Source organism: Cinclus cinclus, chromosome 8 (genome assembly GCF_963662255.1).
Source record: "Cinclus cinclus chromosome 8, bCinCin1.1, whole genome shotgun sequence".
NCBI lineage: Eukaryota > Metazoa > Chordata > Aves > Passeriformes > Cinclidae > Cinclus > Cinclus cinclus.
This window is the reverse complement of record NC_085053.1, coordinates 7,477,691-7,499,792: the sequence shown is the minus strand read 5'-3', so window position 1 is coordinate 7,499,792 and position 22,102 is coordinate 7,477,691. Positions and strand designations below refer to the sequence as shown.

At 40.4% G+C, this 22,102-nt stretch overlaps 1 protein-coding gene across 3 annotated transcripts; it reads left to right on the top strand.

Moving 5' to 3' along the window:
• Positions 1-43: 43 nt before the first annotated feature.
• Positions 44-17,577, top strand: UCHL5 (ubiquitin C-terminal hydrolase L5). Of its 3 annotated transcripts, none has more exons than XM_062497062.1 (11): positions 44-173; positions 1,520-1,583; positions 3,307-3,412; positions 10,558-10,683; positions 10,765-10,826; positions 10,904-11,034; positions 13,799-13,862; positions 14,822-14,924; positions 15,341-15,451; positions 15,622-15,720; positions 17,050-17,577. In XM_062497062.1, the coding sequence occupies exons 1-11, from the start codon at positions 92-94 to the stop codon at positions 17,092-17,094; spliced, it is 993 nt and encodes a 330-aa protein (XP_062353046.1). In that variant the 5' UTR covers positions 44-91; the 3' UTR covers positions 17,095-17,577. The 3 variants fall into 3 exon arrangements, with proteins under 3 accessions (XP_062353046.1, XP_062353045.1, XP_062353047.1); XM_062497061.1 differs by having other exon boundaries at positions 15,338-15,451; XM_062497063.1 differs by lacking the exons at positions 44-173; positions 1,520-1,583 and adding an exon at positions 6,650-6,733 and having other exon boundaries at positions 3,302-3,412; positions 15,338-15,451.
• Positions 17,578-22,102: the final 4,525 nt, after the last annotated feature.

The window sequence follows — 22,102 nt, the reverse complement described above, 5'->3', positions numbered from 1 at the left end:
CCCGCCTCTCCATGGCGGTGCCCGGCGCGGGTCCTGCCGGGAAGGGAGCGGCGCGGCCCGGCCTCGCAGCTTGAGCGGCGGCGGCGCCGCCATGTCCGGGGGCAGCAGCGCCGGCGAGTGGTGCCTTATGGAGAGCGACCCGGGCGTCTTCACCGAGCTCATCAAGGGCTTCGGTGAGGGTCGAGCGGGGCCTGCCGGCGGTGGGGGACTCCGCGGGGCTGTTCCCGCCCCGCTGGGTGCCGTTCCCTGCGCGGGGAGGGGATGCGGCGGGCTCGGTGCGGGCGGCCCGCGGGGCTCGGGAGCCGCAGGGCCGGGAGGGCGCCGGGACGAGCGCGGCTGCCGTGGCGTAGGGCGGCCTGGCCCCGAGCGGGCGACGGGGACAGTCCCCGGCGGCGCGGCCTGTGCATCCCGGCCCAGCCCTCGCCCCGGCACCTGTTGCGTTGCTGCGGGCAGCATGGCAGGGACGTGCCGCGTCGAGTCACAGCGGCAGTTCGGCTGGAAGGAGTCTCTCGGATCGCCGAGCCCTCCCTGTGACGCGACACCGCCTTGTCAGCCAGACCGTGGCGCTGGGTGCCATGTCCAGTCTTTGCTTAAACACCTCCAGGGGCTGTGACTCCATCGCTTTCCTGGGCATCCCGTTCTCATGTCTGATTACCCCTTTGAAAACATTCCTCCGAATGTCCAACCTAAACTTCCCTGGCGCAGCTTAAGACTTAAGGCTGGAAAGGTGTTGGGGTTACAGAGCCCCAGTAGCGAGGACTGCTGGTTCGGGGTGGGGACCGTGCCTAGGTTGAGCTGTGGGTCTTGGCAGTGGCTGGGAACTCTGAAAGCAGCTGTCTGACCTCCTAGAATGTTAAATTTTGTGTTGAATTGCGTTTTAAAGCTATGAATGTATAGTTAGTACAACATGCTTTTAGCCAAAGAACCAAAATTATTTTATTCCACATTTCATTGGTTCATAGTTTGTCATGTCTTTTTCTTAGAAATGAAGTCCAGACATGCTTCTTTTATGTTTTTATTTAGCTGATAAATTAAACTCCCACATACTAAATATTTTAACCTTTTGGGGTCTGTATTATGCAAATGTCTTGCTTCAGTGTATAGCATTTTTGGTCTAGTACCATGAGTCTTTGTCTGGAGATAGAAGTTTAAAGTTCTGCTTTGGACTTGCTGATTATGCTTTTATAAACAGTGTTGTTTTCAGTTAAGCAAAGGATGTGAGGTGACCGGAGACATTTAATCTTCTCTGCTTCTTTTTTAAAGGCAACTGTGTTATAAAGACAGCATCACCGTACACAGGTTCAGAAATTCCTGAAATTATTTCTCACTGCCTGTCTTGTTTGGGTTTTTTATTAATCAAGGTCTGTTACAGCCCACAGGTAGACTTTTCCATAGCCTGGACATACTAGTTGTCAATATTACATAATGTCTTTGTGTCTTCTTTCATAAGTGGCATTGCTGGCTGCATCCCTTTTTGATTAGGTTAGTTGAAGAAACCTGTATTTTTTCCTTATTTCAGGCTGTAGAGGAGCACAAGTTGAAGAAATATGGAGTTTGGAGCCAGAGAACTTCGAAAAATTGAAGTAAGGCATATGTTTCTTGTTCACCTTTGTCTGAAGTCCCTGAAAGAATGTGTATTAAACTCAGGTGTATTTTTGGTGGATTTTTTTGTTTGGGGCGTTTTGTGTTTGTGTTTCTTCCTTCAGTTTCTACAGAAGTTCAGTAGGATTTTGATTTAATGGAATACCTTGCAGTTAAATTGCTTTTTTTTATCACTTTGGTACTTTATCTAGCTTAATCAGGTTTTGAAAGAAATGCTGATAGCTAGAATGTGGAAGTAGATTTCTAATGATTTTCCCATTAGCTTGCCTTACAGCTTTTAACAAGTTTTTAGGTGAATTTCTCTTCCTTGCTTTATCTCCCTTCCTCTTCACATCCCATGATGTTGCCTCTGTTGTCTTAAATTATTTTCCAGTACTTAGATACCTTTGTAACTCGTTTTTCCTGCAGAAATACTTGCATATGTATGTGAAGGCAAATAGGCTTTTTATAACTGATAATGACTGGTGTCATGTGGAACAATGTTACCCTCGTTAAGCAACATTATTTCTTTTAACATTTTGTCCATGATATGTTGTTATCCATGTTTACAGACAGGCATTTAAGAGGAAAATATCATCTAACCTGGACCATACTCTGGTATCTTGTGTAAATATCCCTTATGTGTAGAATTAATCTTTCAAAAGATGCAGGAATTGGTACAGAGGATATACTTTTAGAATTTTTGACCAAAGGTGTTTGACAAGCAGCACCTGAATGGGAGAAATGTTGCCTACAAAGCAGTTTATTTGCTGTCTGCGCCATCAGAACATTTACCTGTTTGTTCATTAAGTGACAGCTTTGCATATCCTGGGAGATGCATGTCCTGGTCCTGAGGGATGGCCAGCTTCCATCCTCCCTTCCTATTTACACCTGCAGTATTTTCCACAATGTATAAACACTGGAGGTGAAAGGATATAGGAGCATCTTTGGTTTCTAAACAGCAGGTCCACTGAAAGAATTTGAAAAAAATGCATCTCAGACTTCTGGTCAGAGCTTAGGAAACGTTTCTTATGCAGTACAGGTGTATGTTTGTCTTTTGTAGAAAAACCTTTTGTGGCCTCTTTGTGGTGATGCCCTTATATTTTAGCTGATTAATAAGTTTTTGTCTTACTGTAACTGTAGATTTTGTAAGACCTGTTTCCTTTGCTGATAAATTTTTGTGTTCTGGGAATACTAAATGCAGTGCAACATGTAGTAAAAGCTGTTTACTATTCAAGACATGCAGTCTGAAAGGCAAGACACATTTTCAGCAGAAGAGAAAACTGGGTTTCTGTTACTTGTTGATGAGACAACTCAAAGTATGAAGTTTCAGAAGAGCTCTTTGGATGCTTCATCTGTGTCTAGAAGGATTACCAAAACTTTAGTTCCTGTTCTTGTTCATGACTGACAAATGCTTTGACAGCTGTTAATCACTAAGCAATTCAAATGAGAGGTCTGCAGCTATAAAGGTTGCAGTAACTAGGAAAACTGGTCCTGGCTTTTGATAATTACTGGCAAAGTGCTAATTTATTTAGCACTTAGAGAAAGAAACCTGAATTGTCTTCTGCCTAATTAAAAGAGCATATCTGAAAATTTCAGTGCGAGTTCCTGGTATTTAGAAAGAATTAACAGAATTACCTTAGCATACAGCTAAACTACAGTACAGTAATTTTAATATTTTTCATCATTACTGATGACCTTTTTCCTATAAACTTTGTTTTTCAGGCCAGTACATGGGCTGATTTTTCTCTTCAAGTGGCAGCCTGGAGAGGAGCCAGCGGGTTCTGTTGTTCAGGATTCCAGACTGGATACAATATTTTTTGCTAAGCAGGTATAAGAAATTCAGTAATTGTTTCAGATATATCATGAAACGTAGCTTTTAATACCAAAAAAGTAATATATTTTTTTGTTAATATGTACACAGAAATTAGTATTTTGCAAGGTAAAATAGCTTCTACAAATTCTGAGAGTAGGAGTTGTGTATTGACAAGCAAAGTCAGACAAAAATAGCAGCTATGGAAGAGTAAAGCTCTTATTTATTTGTCAGCCCTCACCCATAAAGTAAATCAGTCTTCTGTGCAGTAAACTGTGACTTAGTAAATGTTCTCAGCAGAATGAGCAAATTACTTCTTTTGAAACCACTTTCAACAACTTGTTGGAAGAAATTTATTTTGGTCCTGTTTCTATTTCTTATTTTTCTCAAGTGCTCTGAAGCCGGAGCAGTATATGTAGGATAATGCTTTCCTTTAAGGGTTTGCAGACCATTTTGGCATGCATATTTTAAGTGTGCAAATCTGAAAGGTGAATTTAAATTAGAAATAACAGGAAAAATTGGTTTTGCTGATGTAAGCTATTGTGTTTTATTAAATACAGAGTAGTACTAAAGTTTTGGTTTAGGATTAATAGACTGCCCTGTGTGTTGTTTGCAAGCAAGAAAAGCAAGAGAAAGTGACCAGAATGAAAGTAGGAGTATTTAAAATGGGTGTTGATTACAAAACATTGATATCAAAGGGCAAATTGTTAGGATTTCTGTTACATAGTCTAGTTGTTGGAAGGTTTAGGGTGGGGGTTTGGGGGGGGCTTCTTTTTTTGGTTGGGTTTTTTTCTTGTTTTATTTCCCACCACAAATGCAGAAGTGCTTTGAATGTAAATTTCAGGATAGGAAAAGATCTCCACACACTTCCAAGTAAAAGTATAGAACTATGGAAAACAATGCAAATAGCCATCCTGGCCACTCTGTACCTGCACTTCTGTTTTGTTCCTTTTATAACTGCTTTCCTGTTTCATGCTGTTGTGGATCAGCTTTTTTAATGCTGATTGTCTTCATTCTTCCCCTGCTGCAGCTCTTCAGTCCTGCCAAGCACTGCCCACCATTTTAATGATACAGTGATCAGCAGCAGTTTGATAATTGTCTTATAGATTGATAGCTCTCATAGACACTGGTTTAGGTTATGATTTCTACCTAACCAAACATACTGTTAGTAGCCATGGGCTGTAGCTAAAGAACAAAGAACTCAGAGAAAATCCTTGATTTAACTTTAAAGAGGTAGTTACATGATGCAAGGAAATGACTCTGATCAGAACCTAGAGAGGGTTTTTTTTATTTTAAAGTGAAGGTAAATTTTCCCTTATTCAAGGGCTTTCATCTTGTTTCCTGTGAGTAGGTGAGGTTGTACTAGAATTGCTGTTCTTGTGAATGCTGAAAAGTTTCAAAGCATTTGTCTGCTTGCTGTCTTTCTCTTGAGTTTTCCACCCCCCTTCCCTTTTTTGAAGTTTGACACTGTGATTAAAGGCAATAGCTGAGAGGAGCTTTCTTGGGCTTTGAGAAGAGATTGCAGAATGTACATCGCAGATAACAAGCCCCACAAAATTAAAGGCTAACGGTGAAAAATCTTCTTTATTTTAGTTTTCTTTGAAAGACTCATATTTTAATGTATTTTTAGGCTGAAACTTCCTTTCTAATTGTGTCTTTCCTTCACCTGCTGCCTTTAAAGAGAGTGTGCAGGAGTGACTCTTAATTTTAGCATGGAAAGCAATTTCTAGCAATGTTGACTCTTACAGTAGTACTGCCTGGTTATGCCACTTGATGGTGTGGAATAGATGTTTCAAAAGTCATTTGCAAAAAGTTTAGAATTGGTATCTTTCTCATTTTCTAGTGTTACCTGTCAATCAAGTGCAGTAGCTTTGCAAAATTAAAACATTCCTTGTAGACATATATAAGCTTGTGTTTCATATCAGTTCAGTTTTGCCTGGACTGAGCTATTGTGACTGAACAACTAGAAATAGGTACAGAGAATTAGTATTAAAAGTCAACAGAAAGAAACTGCTTTGGATATTTTGGAGGAATCTGTTTAATACCAGTTTAGCTCTGGTGACTTTCACACTGAAGAAAGTTAGCCTGGGTTAGAGATCCAACTTGACAAGCAATGTTTTGGGACTTAGTGTTTTCTTGAGCAAGTGTCTCATCTTACAATTTGCTGCTGATGAGAGCTGAGTGCAGTGAACTTCTGTGAGCCACTGAAAGCTCATTCCCCAGCAGTTTTCTGTGCATATTAACTGGGCTGGTTTCTGCTGTACTATGAGATGTGCCTGTTCAGAGAGTCTGTACAGGACAAAACTGGTAACAGGTAAGTGAGAGAACAGGGGGTTCTTTATGGTAGTGCTGAAGTTACTGCATTTCTCAAAACTACAGTCTGAATCCTTCTGAGTCACCCAGGAGCACAAAGCAAGATGAGCATTAGTATTGAATATTTGTGTAGTGGAAGAGCAGGTCCTCCCAGCTGTCGTGCAGCTGGGTTCATGTGTATTTTTTATTTCCTCTGTATGTTTTAAGCCAAATTTTATGCTGGCTTTGAGAGTCTTTTCAGAAGACCTTTTTCTTCATTACAAAAGAGATGATGTAAAGTTACATTTGTAGGCTGGAATCCCAGAACAAATAGATTGGTTAGGGCAATTTTTATGATATTTAAGGTTATTGATCTGTTGATCTGTATCTTCAAAACTGTCATGACACTGGACCCTGAAAAATCTCAACAAGTCTTTGCCTCATTTTCCTTTCTCACACATTTTCTTCCTTTAAATGTTGTCATCTAAGGACATTTGGTACTCTTGGTTTTACTGCAGACATGTTTAAAGTGTCGTCCTGAATCCTGTGTGAGCAAGACAAGGTTACTGTTAATATGAGGAGAGTTGAGTAGAGGAGATAAATTTTGTTTCTGTTCAACTTTATTATGTGTTCAGTCTTAAAAATTGTTTCATTGTGGGGAACTTTTGTTAGAGGTACAAGGCCCCAGCTCTCAAACCTAAACTGTCTAGTAAAACATCATTAAAATCATTAAAATTTTGGTAAGAAGCTTGTGCATGCTCACATTTTCCTCGTTTCCACTTCCATAGTGATGTTGTAGTTGAATTCCAAATGGCAGTTAGATCTTGTTCCAAGTTAAATCATGACTGTGTTGGGGGGTTGATTTTTGAAGTCTGTCTTGTATGCATGCATATTAAAGGGGTTTTTTTTAATGGTCACTTTTATGTGCACTCATGTTAAATTTGGCCTCCCTGTTATGCCTAGGTATGGTTTGGTCCTCTAGTTGAGGCCACAGAACTCTGGACGATCTTACATACCCTTTGAGCTAGGATACATAGGCACAATGAGGTGAGTTAAGGATACAGTTTCAGCCTTAACTCAGAATTTCCTGATTTCTGTGTTGCTTCAATGGGCCCTTGCTGTTGTTTTCACTCACACACGGTGGATACCTGATTACACCTGCTCAATGTATTCAGCTCCCTGCCACACTCTTTAGAGGAGCTGCATTCTCTGCCAAGCACTGCAGAAGTGTCTCTGGACAAAAAAGAATGTCATTGTTGCAGACCTGAAACTACTTTTTTGAGTTTAATAAATTCTTCAGCTTTTAGTATGGAACTATTTGCATTCTGCTTTTGTTAGGTGCCATGTATTTATTTCATTTTGCGTTGTCATGACAGAACATTAACTTCACTAAATGGGAATACCTTCAGAAATAGTATCTTACAAATTATACTCTTAATAACAAAACATTGGTCTCTGGTTATGTTTCTGGCACTAATGTAAGGATATATATTGTTTTTACATTTCCAGTACTTAACTGATTTCAAACTCAAAATTTTTGACCCTTTCAGATTTGGTAACATTAAGATAGACCAGCTATCTGTGTTAAAACTAAGTTTGGGATAACAGATGAGTTACAAGAAGTACAACTTCAAAAACATGAAACAAATCAGAAAGAGATACTCAGTAACTGAATATAGCTGTAGAAAGATTATATCTTTACTCCAACAAAATTTAAATGGAAAAACAATTATATTGGGTTTCTAAACAAGAAGAAATTGTGGAACTTGGTGCTAATGCTGGGTTTTTCATGTTGAGCTCTCTAAAATCGAGTATTCTGTAATGTTGGGATATTTAGTAAGTGAAACTCAGGGATTTGCTGGTTATACTACAATTGCAGCACAGGCTTGTCCACAGTTTTTTTGAAAAGCAAAATACGTAATCCATCAGGTAGAAGTTATGTGTCAAGAATTTAAAGTGCTTCTGCCTAAAGTTGATCCAGAAGGTCAGATTGGATCCCTAGAGAAAGGGATCCCTATCAAATGGGTCCTTGGTTTAAACTGAGCTTCACTTGGTGGTAGGTCAATCTCCTCAATAGGTTTCTGTGTATGTGTGTTACAGTTTTCTTTCAAATATTGTTAAATACACCTTGAACTTTTACCTTCAAAATCTTTTAACTATGAGTGTCTGCTCTAAGCTGGAGTCTTGCTTATTGATCAATCTAATACCTCACCAAGCCTTTGTGGACAGAAATGTCCTGGCAAATCTTGGTATTTCTGGACAAATACAGAAAATCCTTGTAATTCTCAAGTCCAAATAAGAATCTATTGGGCACAACCTGCATTTATTATCATGTTACCTAAATGCAAAAAATGTTTTCTGCTCACGTTGAGGCACCCTAAGTGAGAGATGGACTGGAAATAAGAGATGGGTATCTCAAAGGATTCTCTAGGTTGTGTGTGAAGCAATGCCAGACTGGCTGTGTGCACTGATGGCATTGTGTCTGTGTGACAAATCCAGCACTTGCCCACATTTGGTCCTGCAATCACGTCCTCACTCTGCACTCCTCACCCTGCTTGTGAGCCACCACTGGCTAGATATTACCTTGTTCCATCTTGGTAGTTCTCCTGTATCATCTACATCCAGGAGCACACTGGATTTTTATGCACATCACCTGCATTTCCTTCTATTCCTCTGCTACAGGACTGTTGTTGCTGCCTTTTCCTTAACTCCTGCCACTCACCTGACTGAAGTTCTGGAATGTATTTCTATAATGTATTTTCATTTCAACAGCTGGAGGCTGTTGCCCTCAGATCTGCATCTTTTGCATATTGTTTTCTAGCAGCCAGACTTTGTTTAGCTGGGTCCCTTATATACTTCATCAGACTTGTCTCTTGCTGTAGTTGGAATACAGAATGTGCTTAAAGGCCAATATTTGATGAGGCCATTAATTCTTTGCCAACTCTATTTTTTCCTCTGAATTTATTTTCCATTTCAAGCTTCTGTATCCTGCTGTTCAGCAGTCTCAGTGTTGACCCTGCCTTTAGGCACAAAATCTCAAAAAACTTCCCTTCCTTGTTTTGAAGTCATTATTGAGTTGTCTGTAAAGAGAGCAATTGTTTGTCCCATCTTGATTTTTCAGCAAAATTTGCTGCCATTTAGTCCTGTCCCTCCTATAATGCCCTGTATTAATTATAATTTACAATTTGCCTTTATTGTAACAGCACTGTTCTAACAGTGTGTCAGCACAGATATCCCACCTTCTTCTGCTTCTCTATCAGCTTAATTACACTGCATCAGCTTCACCCACTCTGATCCACTTGAGATTTCCCTGCTTTCATCCTAGAACTACTTTACAACTGTCTCTGATAACATTCTTTAGTAGTATCTCAGAGAGTCTTTAGTTCTTAGTTCTTTTTCCTATGTTACAGGGCAAATCAAAGTATGCAGTTCTGCTAGTCTGGGGGTTTGAATTTTTCTGCTGCTGGTTCGTTATTTTGCTGCCCTTCATGGATTTTCCTTGTATACCATTTATTTTGCATCTATGTGTACTCAGGCCCTTAGCTTGTGTACCTGCAGTTAGTTTAATTTGGGTTTTGGCTGCTGTAATCTGTTCTGCATGTGTAGTTGACTCCCTTGGTTACCATTGAAGTCGATTAGATTGTGTTTTTCTTAAATTAAGAAGTGTTTTATTATTAATCATTTGCATACAGACATAATCTGAACTGAGAACACCCTAAAGTATAGAAAATAAATTTATGACGTGGCTTTTAGTATTAACATATAGGTTTTCCTTTGTTAGGACTAGCCTTGATTGCAAAGCAGGTTGCTTGGGCTTTCTCTTTTTCTCCTTTCTTGTTGGAAGTGGTTTCACATTCATAGCCCTGAACTAATTTTTTTTATACAAAATTCACATCCTCTCTGGAAGTTTTAAGGTTTAAGCAGCATTTTCAATTGCAAAGTAGTCTTCAAAGACTAATGATATGTTACTCTTTCCTAACTTATAGCTGAGAAAAAAACTGCTAATATAAAGTCTTTTATTATGGCCTCATACCATTTGATTACAGTGCATTTAGTTAAATTTCAAATTATATTTAATAGTCCTTGTTGCATCTTTCTTTAAATACAGTGTTTTAGTTTGGTTGTTAGTAAACAACATTAAAGACATGGCTTTTTTATGAAGGGGGCTGTTTATATTTTCTAAAAGTGGCATATTTAACACTGAAATGTAGCAGTGTCAAACTAGTAACTTTTAACTTGAAAAGGATGGGTATATTGAACAAGTATATTATTCAGCTAACCATAGTTTAAACAGTCTCTGCATCTTGGAACACTTTTAAATTTTATTAGTTTATCCCTTGAAATATTTTGTCCAATAAAACCTTTGCATAAAAATTCTAAGTTCCATAATATGCTTTTTTGCTTCAAATTATTTTTTACCTCCTACTCCCAGTAGGAGGTCTGATTATTTGAAGGACTTTGCTTGGAAGAGTTGACTATTTCTTTAGGCCGTCGATAAAATAACACAATTTGGGCAGCTTGCTTTGAATATTACTGTGTGTTTTTTCCACAGGGATCTGAGGATTATTTGCCTTTCTTCCACGCCTTTCAATAATCACTTTAGAGAGATGGTGAGGCAGTGGAATGATAGTTTTTGAGGACAGCTGTGAAATATGAGATTTTTTCAGTAAATTGTATATGGCTGCCATGCAGAGCTGATTTTATTACAGCAAGGGCTTTTCTGTAGCTACCCAGGTAGGAAATCCAGTCTGTGTTAGGGTGCAGCTCTAATGTGAATCAGCATAGGAAGTGTATGTTTGTAACAAAAGCAAACACAGTTTGGAGTGAACTTTTATCACCAATGCTGACCAAATTCTCCATGCTTTTTCTAGGTCATAAATAATGCCTGTGCAACTCAAGCCATAGTAAGTGTGCTGTTAAACTGTGCTCATCAAGACATTCATCTAGGAGAGACCTTGTCAGAATTTAAAGAATTTTCCCAAAGCTTTGATGCTGCGGTGAGTGACCAATGTCCTGCATTTTGAGTGTCACACTGTTACAGCTGTGGTGGTTTACAGGTGTTCTGTTACTTCTTTCAGATGAAAGGTTTGGCACTGAGCAACTCAGAAGTGATTCGGCAAGTTCACAACAGTTTTGCCAGGTAACATATGTTTTAAATCTGGCCAAAATTTGAACAAATCCTTTTTAATCTCAGGGGTTTTAAAATTTTCTTTGCAGACAACAGATGTTTGAGTTTGATGCAAAGTCTTCAGCAAAGGAAGAAGATGCCTTTCACTTTGTAAGCTATGTTCCTGTTAATGGGAGGCTATACGAGCTAGACGGCTTAAGGGAAGGACCAATTGATTTAGGTAACATTTTACATTTTTGCTGAACTTCCTTCATTTTAACAATGGCTTTTTGCAACAAATTGCTCATATATTATAGGCTCAAAGCAAATTATTTATTAAAATAAAGAATCACTTGAAAGTTTTCTGAATGTGCTGCAGTGTAGGCTTGTACTTCCTTGCAGTTGTTTGTATTGTTTTAGTTCTGTTGGTCTGAAAATACAGTTTTCTCCCTGTTTCCTCCCTGTCTCTGATGCCGTCTTTTAATTTAGTAGACAAATGATCGAGTCCTGCAATCTCTTCCAAAACCTTGATAGTTTTGTTGCAAGAGAGAAGTTTACATAAAGGGGGAATGTATACAGCTAACTCCAGACATTTTTTTTCCATCATGTGGCTTGTGTTTACACTGCCTTGTTTCTTCTTAGACAGCAAGTGTTTTCCTAATGGTTTAAAAGAAAATAGCTTTATTCTCTGTAAGATGGGCTTCTGTCTTGTAATCTTTCTTGAGATATGTGTGCCCTGCTGAGTCTTGACAAGCTCTGCACTGCCTATCACGTATCTGTACTTTAGAGTCTGATGCGTTGTCAACAACAACCTGTTCCACACTCCATTCCCAGAGTGTTTTCCCAGATTTGTTGACAATTTTATTTATGTTTATGCTGAGCAACTTCTTGCTGCTTAATCTTGTCTTTAGTCTGTCTAGAGATGTGGTACAGTCTGCAGACCTAACAGTAACATCATTTGTATGGTCACAAGAGCATGAGTCTCTAATTTACGTTAAGGTCTTGAAATTTCAAAACAGGCATTTTCAACTTAGGAAATCTCCTCTAGGTATTCTGTCATATACCTTGAAATTAAGTCCTCTATGATATATCCTTTTATGTTTTTTCTTTCTGCCTGACTTTTTAACATTTTGTCTATGCAGATGCAATATAATCAAGAATTAATATTAAACAGCTGTACCTGTCCATAGTGTTTTCCTTTGCTGTCCTCTTCAGTGTTGTCATACCAACTAATTTCCCTTGTGTTTTGGTTTAGTTTGATTTCTCGACTATCACACCAATAAATGTTACAGTTTAGATTTGCCAATTTCAATATACTCATTTTTTGCTGTGAGATAGAATTAGGAGCAAAAGCAAGGTAGGCCTAAAACTTAAAAGGGTGTAAAGAAAAACTTCATTAACAACATGAAGAAAATAATAAATTCAGAATAAAACTTTCAGACTACCCTCTCCTCCCTTCTCTCACACTTTCTTAACAGCAACATACAGAAGCACTTCAGTTAGTTACTAATTTAAATAATCTTTCTCAGTTTACTTTAGAGAGAGAAGTCTTTTTTTTGTTTGGTTATAGGAGTTTTTTTCCAATAACAAAAAACCCAGTGCTCTTGTGGTTTCACTTTTCACTAACTTTTCCTATTTTCACAGCTCTCCCAAACCCTGTTTATGGGCCATGTTAAACTCATGGGGTATTTACTTTTAAGAATGAACTGTTCAAAAGCAAAAGTCTTCTTTATCTCATTTTTTAATCTGTTCATACTTCATCCCCAGGACAGAGATCCCCTTTTTCCCTCAGGGCAAAGGATCTTCCAAACACTCCAACCCCCTATGTCTTTTTCCACAATTTATAGGAATTTTTAGTGTAGTCCAGTCCATCCCTATAGCTTACAAAAGGATTTTCAGCCAACCTTCACGGTGTCTCCTCATTCTCCTCCCATCTAGAACTTGGTTCTTGCTTCACTGCCTTTGGTGCATCCTCTCTGTTCTCTTTGCTCTCGCTCAAGGGAGGATTGAAGGTCTGCAAGTCCAATCTGAGCACTGGAAAGGTTAAAATCTTTTAACCTGCGGCCGGCCGTGCTGGAGCTGTGCCAGGATCTGGGGACACTCGGGCTGCTCCGAGGGGCTGGGTGAGGGCTGCCCTCCGCCGCCCGTCCTCCCTCCACCCTGCCCAGCCAGCCAGGCTGTGGAAGGGCTTTGCCAGAACGGGGCTCGGCTGCCTCCCCATCCTGCATGGGTGGCGGGGCGGGCTCGGCCACCCCAGGGCAGCTCCCAGCCCGTGACAGGGCAGGGTTCTGCTGAGCCACGGCCACGCCAGGGGAGGGGGGCTAGGATTTTAGCAATGGGCCTCTCCTGCCCCTGGCTGTCGGGGCCCCCGGTTGAAAACGGGGCCCGGCGGCCTCCTGGGCCCAGCCCTGCCCAGCCCGGGCTGCGTGAAAGGGGAGCCGGGGCTGGTGCTACCTTGTGAGAGGCCAGAAACGAGAGAGAGCTTTACTGGGGTTTTAATACCTTCAAAGTGTGAATTCACAAAAGCAAACTAACGTCTCTAATTGGTTTCTCAAGCTGTCAACAGCCAAACCTGCTTCCAGCTGGTCCCATCCACTCACAGAGGAAGTTCTCAAGGAAAAAAATTTCCAAGTATGCCCTCCCAGATGCCTTCAATGCTCAACCAGCAGACCTTGTGTCATAGAAATCTTTCATAACATATTTTCCCCCACCCCATTATTTCTTGTTATCAGTAAAACAAATGTTAGGTGCTTATGCCCTTAAAATATAGCTTCGTTCCATTGCTTTAGCTGCTGTGTTACCCAACTATTGTTACTAATAAAGTATCTCCCACCTGAGTAATTTAAGACTGCAGTAACTAAGGAAAAGCTTGTTATATCCTCTGAAGTTGCTGCATAAGCCTGAATTATATAAGTCGACTTTGCAATAAATTTTGCAATGATAGTGAATTTTTTCCTTTGTTAAATTTTGCAAAGATGATGAATTTTTTCCTGTTTTCTCCCCAGGTGCATGCCATCAGGATGATTGGATAAGTGCAGTGCGGCCTGTCATAGAGAAGCGCATACAAAAGTAAATGGTCATGATGCTTTTAAAATATAGCACCTCACCTATGCTATAAAATTCCATAGCCTTAATTTCCTTCAGTTAAAGGATTTCTGCCAAATTTCTAAGCAGTGCATCATTTATGCATCTTTTTTTATGCATATCACTGTGTGACTTGAGAACCTGTTGCCCAACACGAGGCAAATATGATGATAAATAAATCTCAAATATACTGTGCTGCTGCATAATTAATTCAAGTAGGTGTCTGTATAGTGAAGAGAGATCCTACAAGTGCTGTGGAAAAGAAGGTTGTTATCTCTGTTACACAGCTGTGGATCTTTGTGAGTGAAAGCTGAGAGTGCCGTGACCATGAATAACATTTGCCTGTGCACTTAAAATTACTAGACAGTCATTCTGTCCATACAACTGGTATTTAAGAGATAAGTAGTTTTTCTTAGGAATGGCTTGTCCTAGAAAATTAAGATGGAAAAACATACTCTGGAACTTTCCTACTTCTTAATTCTGAATTGAAACTGCAGTCCCAAAGTTGTTAGAAATAAAGTTGATTTTATTCCATTTTTAGAAAACAGTTTTTTGCTTGAGCACTTTTTTTTTTTGAAAAGCAAGACAGGAGTACCAGGTTGCTTTTGGAGAATTTAACCTCCAAAAGGCCTGCTAGTTTAATTGTTGAATGTACTTCTCCCACTGTGTAGAGAACTCTCCAGTATTTTCTAACATGTGACCTCAGAGAGGAATAGTAAATTTTGGGGAGAGATGGTTATTGGGAGTTACATATTGGATAGAGTTAATTTGTGAGCTGGTTTTATTTTGTAACAAGATTGGATCTGTAGTACAACTCAATTTAATAGACCCATTTAAAATTTTGTTTCCATGAAATCAAGGATGGGGTTTTTGAGTTGTCATGTTGGTAACTAATTTTGAAAGTGGGTTGTCTTTGTTGTTTTGTTTTCCTGTTCCTCATTTAGATACAGTGAAGGTGAGATACGGTTTAACCTGATGGCTATTGTATCTGACAGGAAGATGATATATGAGCAGAGGATTGCAGAGCTACAGCAGCAACTGGCAGAGGTAAGCCATGGAATTTAAATTGCTAAAGTAGTTCTCCGATAGTCCTGTGTGTTGGCTTTACTGTTCACTTCCCTTCCTTGCTCCAAATGGAGTGGCAGTAAAAGAAGCAGGGAGTGATTGCTAGAGGTCTGTCCAGCACTCAGTGCTGCAGCTCTGAGCTGAGCACTCAGCACAGTTCTGACCGTGTCATTTTGACTTTCTGCCTTGACTCATTTGCTGTGATGATGGAACTGTTCTTTTCCCAGTACCTGCTTGTAACTTAACTGCTGAAATTTCCGGGATGTTCCTATAATGATAAACTAAACTGAATCTTTCTGTGATAGAAATACTCTTGAGACAAAACTTGCTTTGAAAAAAATTAATAATTTAAAAATGGACTAACATCATCCATTTAAATTTTTGTTTTGTGGAAGGAGGAGCCTATGGATACTGATCAAAGTAGTAATGTGTTAAGTTCTATACAATCAGAAGTTGCAAAATACCAGATGTTAATTGAAGAAGAGAACCAAAAATTAAAAAGATATAAGGTATGTAGTCTTTGCTTTTCTGATGAAATTATTGGAACAGTTGTAAGAAAAAGCCAGCTTTTACATGTATATATTTGGGAGTTTTGCAGTTAGTCTGAAGGAACTGGATGGGGACTAGAAGATAGTTCAGCTATATAATAATTCTGTTAATGCTTTTAATTTATTTTTAGATTGAAAATATTAGAAGAAAACACAACTACCTGCCTTTCATCATGGAATTGTTAAAGACTCTAGCAGAGCACCAGCAATTAATACCATTAGTAGAAAAAGTGAGTATTTCCTAGCTGATAGTATGTTACCATAATTTTTCGTGCCTTCTCTTTTAAATAAACAAGCCCATGTCATTTATTCTTCCAAGATCTTGGGCCAGGGATGGTTCCACTCACTCCTGTGGCTGCTGTAGCAGGCAGTTACTGTGCACTGGCAGCTGTGGCACAGAGCTGGGAATTCCAGCCCTCCCCTTTCCCTTCTCCTGTGCTCATTTACTGCCTTGGGTTTCCCCCTTTCTAAGGTGTCTAGCCATTAACATTGATTTATTGCTAAGGTTTGTATTAACACTTTAATAAATGTGTCTGCCACTTTAGCAGGGTTATTAAACTGCTCAAATACTTGAATTGTACTCAGCTCTGTGCTGGTATGTACTTACGCTTGAGTGCCAGAGGCAGGATGTCTGATTTGTACTCAATGAGAAAGGAACTCTGAATTATATAAGGAAAAAAGAGCTGTGTATTTAATGAGTGTGTTCCGAATTTGTTTAGGAAGGTAAATTTGCAGGTTGGTAGTTTTTAAGACAGTAATTTAGAGTCTTAATCCAGTTTCATGTTAACAGCAGTCATTTATGCCACCCATCAAGCTGCTTTCACAAGTAAATAACCAGTGAACTGGTGGTAACAGATCTTAATTCTGAATCACTGAATTAGGAACAGTTCTATTCAATAATAAATGGTAACAAGCAGTAGCCTGATTCAGAATTAACTAATGTTTTGACAGAAAGTTGTTGGCCAGTATTGCTTCCGAGTTGTCCCCTCTTCTTGCCCAATTTGTTTCTTAAGTAAATGCATAAGGAAGAAAGTGCCAGTTCCCTATCAATTTGAACTGTTTATGATTGATACAAGTTATGAGAATCTGTCTGCAAATATTTTGACAGGAACTTTTGCAGGAGTTTTTTCCACTTACTTGAAAGATCTAAACCACTAAGATCTTGGTTCGTTTCAGAGTTCAGTTTTGATAATCTATATGTCCGAATGTGGTGTGTTCCTGTGACATTAAAATGTTTCCGTCAGGAAGAGTTTTTTCTGTATTGAATGAAATCGATATGGAGATATGAAAAATGAAGCTCTAAATTATGTTTTTAAAATAGTGCTTTCCCCCTAAAGAAGTTAGGTAATCTCAGTTTCTTTTGCATAATTTATTTAAACCTGTATTTATTCTTAAAAGGCTATATATACTAACCTAGTAAAATAGTAGTAGAATGCTTCTGAAGGGTCCAAATTTACATTAAAATTTTTAATATTCAGAAATTTAATGGGTAGTCATTAAAAGCTCCAGGATGATCTTCATCTTATCAAAGCTTGACATCATCTCCCCTTGTTTCCTAGGCAAAAGAAAAACAGAATGCCAAGAAAGCTCAGGAGGCCAAATGAAGATGACTTTGCAAAACACATACAGTTATTTGCTTCTGATACTATTTTCATGACAACAAATAAAACTTTTCATAAACTTCAATTTTTGTCCAGTGCACGTTTACCAGTTGTAATGGTTTGTCTTGTACTGTTTGCATGGGTCTGAGTCTTCCTTCCCCTACATCTTGTGCATGTAGTACTACTGAGCAATGTTTAGGTTCTCCTAGTCACATTCAGTATTTAACAGTCTCTCTGATTGCTGAAAGCTTGGGAAGTGGACCCAGAAATGTGCAAGGAAAATGTCCCCATTTTGTCCCACTTGAACTTGAAAATGATGCAAATGCCAGAGGTTTATGTATAAGCATGAGCTTTCTTTGCTCATCCCTACTAACAGTTACAATCCACTTGTTCGGTGACATAGCCTGTGTCTTTGTTTTTATGAAGTATGTGTCTAATTTTTTTACAAAATGGAAAAGTATTAATTTAGCTGTAGAAACATTTGCAAAGACCAGTGTATAATCTCAAAAGAAATGCATTGCTTTAGTAGAAAAGATAATAAATATTCCCATCTTTATTTTGGCAAACTTTTTTCTGTGGTATTTTATTATGGAATAAGATGGTTAGGATATGGAGATCATCAGCCTTGTGACTTGAGTATATGCATTCTAAATTTGGGGTAGACTTAAAGGCATTCTAAATTTGAAGGCACACTGTAGTTTTGGGGAGTTAATATTCTTGGATATAAGGTATTCCTCTTCTGGAGTATGTTCCAATTAAATCTTTAAAGCAGTGCTTTTTATTTTACTTTGAGAAGTAATAAAAGGAAAAAGGTGTATGTATAAAAGATTATTGTTGATGACAACATTGTTGTGGAAGATGCTTGAGCTGTGTCCCATGGACCAAAGGAAATACCTGGGGAGTGGAGTTCACTGGGTGTCCTGACAGCTTAAATGCTGCCTTCGTGTAAGCTGTGAATGGATTGTTTAGGTATGGATAGTTACAGGCCATTGCAACAATACACACTGAATTATTCATTGCACGTGTATTTGTTTAGAAAACTCCCAGTTTCTTCCTAAAAGACTCGGGTAAGAAACAAAAAGAAAACCTCTTCCTGTTTTCGTTTTGTTTTTTGGTTGGTTGGTTTTCTGTTTGTTTTGTTTTTGTTTGTGTTTTTAACTGTAAATAGTAAAATATGTTTGTTTCCCTTATTTTACCTGTACTCCATTGGACTGTGAACACCCTTGGTCTTGTAGGCAGAATTTTTTGAAACACTAATTTGAAACATTCTGTTCTCTATTGGTGCTTCATATATATTGCATATACTTGTGTGTAAGCAGGATAAAATTTTGGCTGAATAAGTAAAACAGACTGTGTTCTTCACTGCTGGAAGGATCTCCTTGAGTCATGGCTGTGTCTGGAAGGGTAAGATCTGTTTCAGGAAAACCTGAGATTCATATCTGTGTTTTGTACAAAATTGATTAGGTTGATGAGAACATAAACTCTGTGAGAATTTCCTACTTTAGTAATTCACTGTAGTATTATTGTCCAAGGAAACGGAAAGACTCGTGCAGAGGAACAGACATTTCTGCTTTTAAAATTATATTTGAAACTCTATTTCAACCTGTTGAAATCATTTGTCTGTCTTTTTAAGTGGTGGTCTGATGATTCTTGCTGTACCCTGTCATCCTTGGAGACTTTTGCAATTATTAGCTGTCAAATCTGTACTGAAGTGATTTCATTCTCCTTTTACTGGCATACTTGGGCATGTACAAAAGGAAAATTAATTTTGCTGAAGCAGAAAATTATTCTTGCAATTACCAACCAATTCTAGCAATTGTTTCAGATATTAGAAAAACTATATTGCAGCAATCTTTCTGGATTGGTGGAAGGACAGAAGAAGGATGTAAAGATCAAATTTTATGAAAAAATGGTTAATCCAATGTATAAGTGGAAAATGTTTTTTAAAAAGACGAGTGCAAAAGTAGAACCCTTTAGTTTTTAAAACTAATGTTTACTGTTATTATAATTTCTTTTTTTTCATGATGTATGTCTTAGCTTTAATGGTGTTTATTTGTATGTTAGGAGAGCATCACATGAATGCAGAGCTGGACATGAAGTTGATCCTGGCTAGGCTGGGATACAGTTAATTTTCTCCTTGGAAGCTGGTGCAGTGCTGTGTTTTGGATGGAGCATGGGAATAATGTCGATAACACTGGTATTTTCAGTGGATGCTGAGCAGTGCTAGCTCTTAGTCCAGGAGTTTGCAGCTTCTCGTGCGGTGCCAGGCAGGAACAGCAGGAGCGCAAAGACTGGGAGGGGACACAGCCAGGACAGCTGACCGCAGTGGCCAAAGGGATATTTCCCAGGATTAAATCGGGGCGCGGCGGGCCCGGGGCCGCTGCTCGGGAGCCTTGCGGGCATCGCTCAGCGAGTGCTGAGAGCTGCGTTCTGCAGCACTTGTGCATTCTGATTCTAAGCACTTCAAGAACGCTTTCTCTTCTGATGCGTGCTTCTCGGCCATCTCCAGCTGCATGGACTTTACAGCAGTGAAAGGGGCAGGAGAGCGCTCAGCTCCGCGTTTCGTGATGAGGTCGCGCCGCTTTTCCCAAGCAGCAGGCGTATTCCCAGCTGACGCGATTGCGGACGAGCTTTTGCTATTCGGTACAGTGCGCACAAAGCCCGGTGTTGTGCTGCTTCACTCATCACCTTCTGTGATCTGCACTGGACTGAAGCCGAGCCACGGCGTTCAGCCTCACCGCTGTCAGGCGTCCACTGCTGCTGCGCGCATCTTCCGTGACACAGCGGGATCTGCCGTCCTTGCGAGGCCCTGGCGTGCGCCGTGCTACCTGCAGCGGAGAAGGACCGTGCGGGGAGCACCGCGCCCTGACAGCGCTCTGCAGGTTGTACAGGAAAAAGGACTGCGACTCGAATGAGGCCCAAATACAAGTTTCCATAAGTTCCAGGGGCAAACCCCGAGGAAGTCTGTTGTCCTGGCACAGTTTCTCCGTGCGGGACGTAGCCGAATGCAGTGGTTCACAGCACTGAGAAGAAAAATGCGCGGCCAAGGCGCGTTTCGGTGAGAAGCAGTGCGCTGGAGCCCTTCGTTCACAAATGGCACATGTTCTCTGTGCGGGTCGTAGACAACAATTTGTACCCACGCGGATAAAAGCGCGACAGGTTAGAAAATGCGAAGAACGAAGCTGCGGTGTTACCGGGCTTGTGATCCCTCTTCCTTCCCCGCTACGTGCAGCATCACATCCTGTCGATCTACACGAGGCATGATGCACGGCGGAGCTCTTGCTCGAGCTGCTCCCACACGAATGGGGAGCGCTTGGCTTTTTCCTGGGCACTGTCCGCACTCATGAAAACAACCACACGATGGCACTTTCGACTTGCGAAAGAAAGGAACGCACCGAGCCCAGCTCGAAACCAGCCCAAGCGCAGAGCCAAGCTAAAACGTACAGGCTCTCAAATCAACCATGTCAGGAAAAGGTTTTGCTGACCTTTCCCTTCCAAGCGGAAACTTTTCTTCGCACCACACTCAAACGGCAACACGATCTCTGTTGCCTTTAGAAAGCTTTTCACTCTCGTAGAGTCCAGCCACAAACTTGGAAATACCTGGCAAAAACACGGGTCACAGAAGTGTCAGCTGAGAAAGATCTTGCTGCCTACAACTTCAACAGCAATCACTGGACTCCCAGCGCACACCCTGCTCTCGGCACTTTCCTTCTCAGTTCCAAGTACCATCCTAAGCCTTCAGCCTCACGGAGTCAGGATCCAAAGGGAATGGCACTAGGGACTGCTCACACGCTAAAGCTACCAGGATAACAAGCTCAAGAGCTTGGTGTTTCCATTCCCACTGACAGTTTGACAGCTCTGACCCAGAGAACTGCTTAATGGGAAAAGCCTTGAAATTCACATAGACCTTACTCAAAAGTGCCCATCTAAGCTTGCTTTCTTTGTCAAAGAGAGGATACTGGAAGCTCATCTCAGAATAAATGGCATCTCCTCCTCCAAAATACAAAACATGCAGAGACTGATCCCATGTAAAGGTGCCTGTAGAACACTGTTACTGGGTATTAACCTGCCTGTGGTACTAGATCAGCTGCACACCGAGACTCAGGGCAGCTGCTTACCTTGGCCAAAACACTTGTGCTGCCAAAAATTCAAGAAGGCTACCTCTGATTATTGGAAACCACACACCAAATTAAATCTTTCAAGAGACCACTCTCCCAAGATAGATACTGGCTCCATAATTGTACAAATTGAGGCAGTGTTTCCACAGCAAATATGCCAGAACAGAAAGTTGCTGCCACCCTTGACCTGCATGAGGCAGCTTCTTCTCTGCACACAAAACACTGGGGCTACACGCTTTCATTCCCATGGAAAAGCATTGCCATTCTCATTCAGGAACTTAACCAAGCAAAAGCTGCACACCACCTCCAGTACTGCATACATCCAGCAGCTGCTCCTACACAGAATTCTCTTGCTGGACTATTCCTCCCCATGGTACCTTGAAATCTGCTCCACCAATACTGGCAATGTGTGCTTTCCTTCCCAAGGAACAGCACTCTGAGCCACTTAGCCTTGCTTTGTGTCAGGTTCCAATTACTGAAGTTCTTAGAATAGCCTCTGCCCAAATTAAGGTGCAAATGAGACCATATGCCAGTGACAATAGTATGGGGTTCATTTGATAGTAAATATGAGAGAGAAAAATAGAAAATAGGTGGAGGGGGATAGAAGGAGAGAAACAGGGACAGAATAAGTAAAATATCACTGCTCTGTGGTTGCCAGCAATGTTCCACTGATCTTCTCCAGCTGGTCTTCTTGGTGATGATGGTCCCTCCAAAAAGCATAGAATCTGATGGGCTAATATATGCTCAGGCCAGGCGGGGGGGGGGGGCTTTGATGGATTAAAGCACCCTCTCAGCTGCCTCTCAGTGAATGTCCTGTGGATGTGGCCTTCCTAGGGTTGGCTGTTCCACAGACAGTTTGTGTAAGGGAAGATGGGTTCACTGCCCCTGAGCAG

What these genes read in the sequence shown, in the direction of transcription:
- UCHL5 (XM_062497061.1), top strand. Translation starts at nt 92, where the DNA reads ATGTCCGGGGGCAGCAGCGCCGGCGAGTGGTGCCTTATGGAGAGCGAC. An exon ending in GAGAACTTCGAAAAATTGAA is followed by an intron (nt 1,584 to 3,306) that starts GTAAGGCATATG and finishes TTTGTTTTTCAG; the next exon opens with GCCAGTACATGGGCTGATTT. An exon ending in CCCAAAGCTTTGATGCTGCG is followed by an intron (nt 10,684 to 10,764) that starts GTGAGTGACCAA and finishes TACTTCTTTCAG; the next exon opens with ATGAAAGGTTTGGCACTGAG.